Consider the following 1,578-nt stretch of genomic DNA (forward strand, 5'->3'; position numbering starts at 1 on the left):
CAAATATTGTTTGACTCAAAACATTCACACAAAGTTATCCTTATTCTGAGAATTCTTTACAAAACTAATGTGATTATTTCCTGAACACAAATATTACAAATATTGTTTGACTCAAAACATTCACACAAAGTTATCCTTATTCTGAGAATTCTTTACAAAACTAATGTAATTACTTCCTGAACACAAATATAACAAATATTGTTTGCAATTATTACAAAACCATAAATTAAAGTAGCATAGAAGTAACCAATCCTCTACAAAAAACAAATTTGTGATTATATAAATGACAAGTCAAAGAATAATATCTATTATTAAGGTAAGTTACTATTAACCACATAAAAACAAACTTGTGTTAATAACCCTTGACTGTGACAATAACAAAATATAATTAAAAGTTGAAAACTTATCTATCAAGAAAAAGCAAAGTATATTATTTTATCTAAAGCAATGTTTCCCAAAGTGTGGGTTGAGACCCCACTGAGGTCACAATATGTCTGAAGTTGGGATTGTAAGCAATCCGGAAAACATTTAAATTTTCTTCAAAGTTAACATAAAAAACAGTAATAATTTACACTTTACTTAATAAGAATAAAATTACAACAATACTTCATAAAGCACAAAATTTTAATATCTCTGTGAATCAGGATTTTTTATTACTAGAGCAGCACTAGATAAAAGAGAGTAATCAACTAAAATATGTAGAGCCAGGACTACAAATAACCAATCTAAAACTACACATGGTCGATAAAATAAGCCTATAGCTTACGTTACAAGTATTTAGTCACAATTCTCCTTTCAGCTGATGTGACATAATTTAATAATTCAATGTGTTGTCGTATCCATTTTATTAATGAAAAGTGTTATAAATTATCATTATTACTGTTTTTCATTTGTTTTCTAAGATGGTATTTCTAGAGGTTAAGGTAAAAGGTCATGTCACAAAAAAGTAAGTATCACTGACCCTAAGTGATGGACAATTAAATAAAAATCTAATGGTCAAAGCAGGGTGCACAGAGAAAGCTGGTTTTTAATCAAGGGGATAAACAGACACTGAAAAAAAAGTGAAAATAAGTCAATGATTACGTAAACACTTAGCACAGTAAAAACTGGTTTTTAGTTACTAAGTAAACATTGAGCAAAGTAAAGTTTTTTTTGAGTGAGTGACTATATATAAATTTATTGCCTTATACTTCATTATTTTACTCCGAATATGTTACAAAAACGAAACAAAATCTTTACCAAAAGCAGACTTTGATTCTTCTAACCTTTCCTTATCTGAAGAGTCAATAATGTAGATCACAGCATGAGATTCAGCATAGTACTGGAAAGAAGGATGTACAAACTTTAATAATCATGCAGTTAAAATAATTTTTCTCCAATATTTACTGAACCCCCGAGTATTTTAAAACTCTCAGCTTCAAATTTATACCACAGGAAATTTTATAGAACAGCCAAGAAATGTGAAGTACATTTGTCACCACCTGATATTTGTCAACAGGCCAGTGGAGATTTGACAAACAAAGGACTACTAGACTTCACACAGGCATTATCTGGTAGATACATCACTATTAAGTTTAC

General features: G+C 29.2%; 1 protein-coding gene across 1 annotated transcript in view; it reads right to left on the minus strand.

The window, feature by feature from the left end:
• Positions 1-1,351, minus strand: part of LOC106468439 (ADP-ribosylation factor-related protein 1-like) — a gene marked incomplete at its 5' end in the record, with an annotated part of 4,453 nt that extends 3,102 nt beyond the window's left edge. The window contains one exon of the mRNA XM_022396775.1: positions 1,218-1,351. Within this exon, the coding sequence (XP_022252483.1) occupies positions 1,218-1,351 (134 nt within the window). The remainder of the gene's footprint in view (positions 1-1,217) is intronic.
• Positions 1,352-1,578: the final 227 nt, after the last annotated feature.

Source organism: Limulus polyphemus, unplaced genomic scaffold (genome assembly GCF_000517525.1).
Source record: "Limulus polyphemus unplaced genomic scaffold, Limulus_polyphemus-2.1.2 Scaffold3008, whole genome shotgun sequence".
NCBI lineage: Eukaryota > Metazoa > Arthropoda > Merostomata > Xiphosura > Limulidae > Limulus > Limulus polyphemus.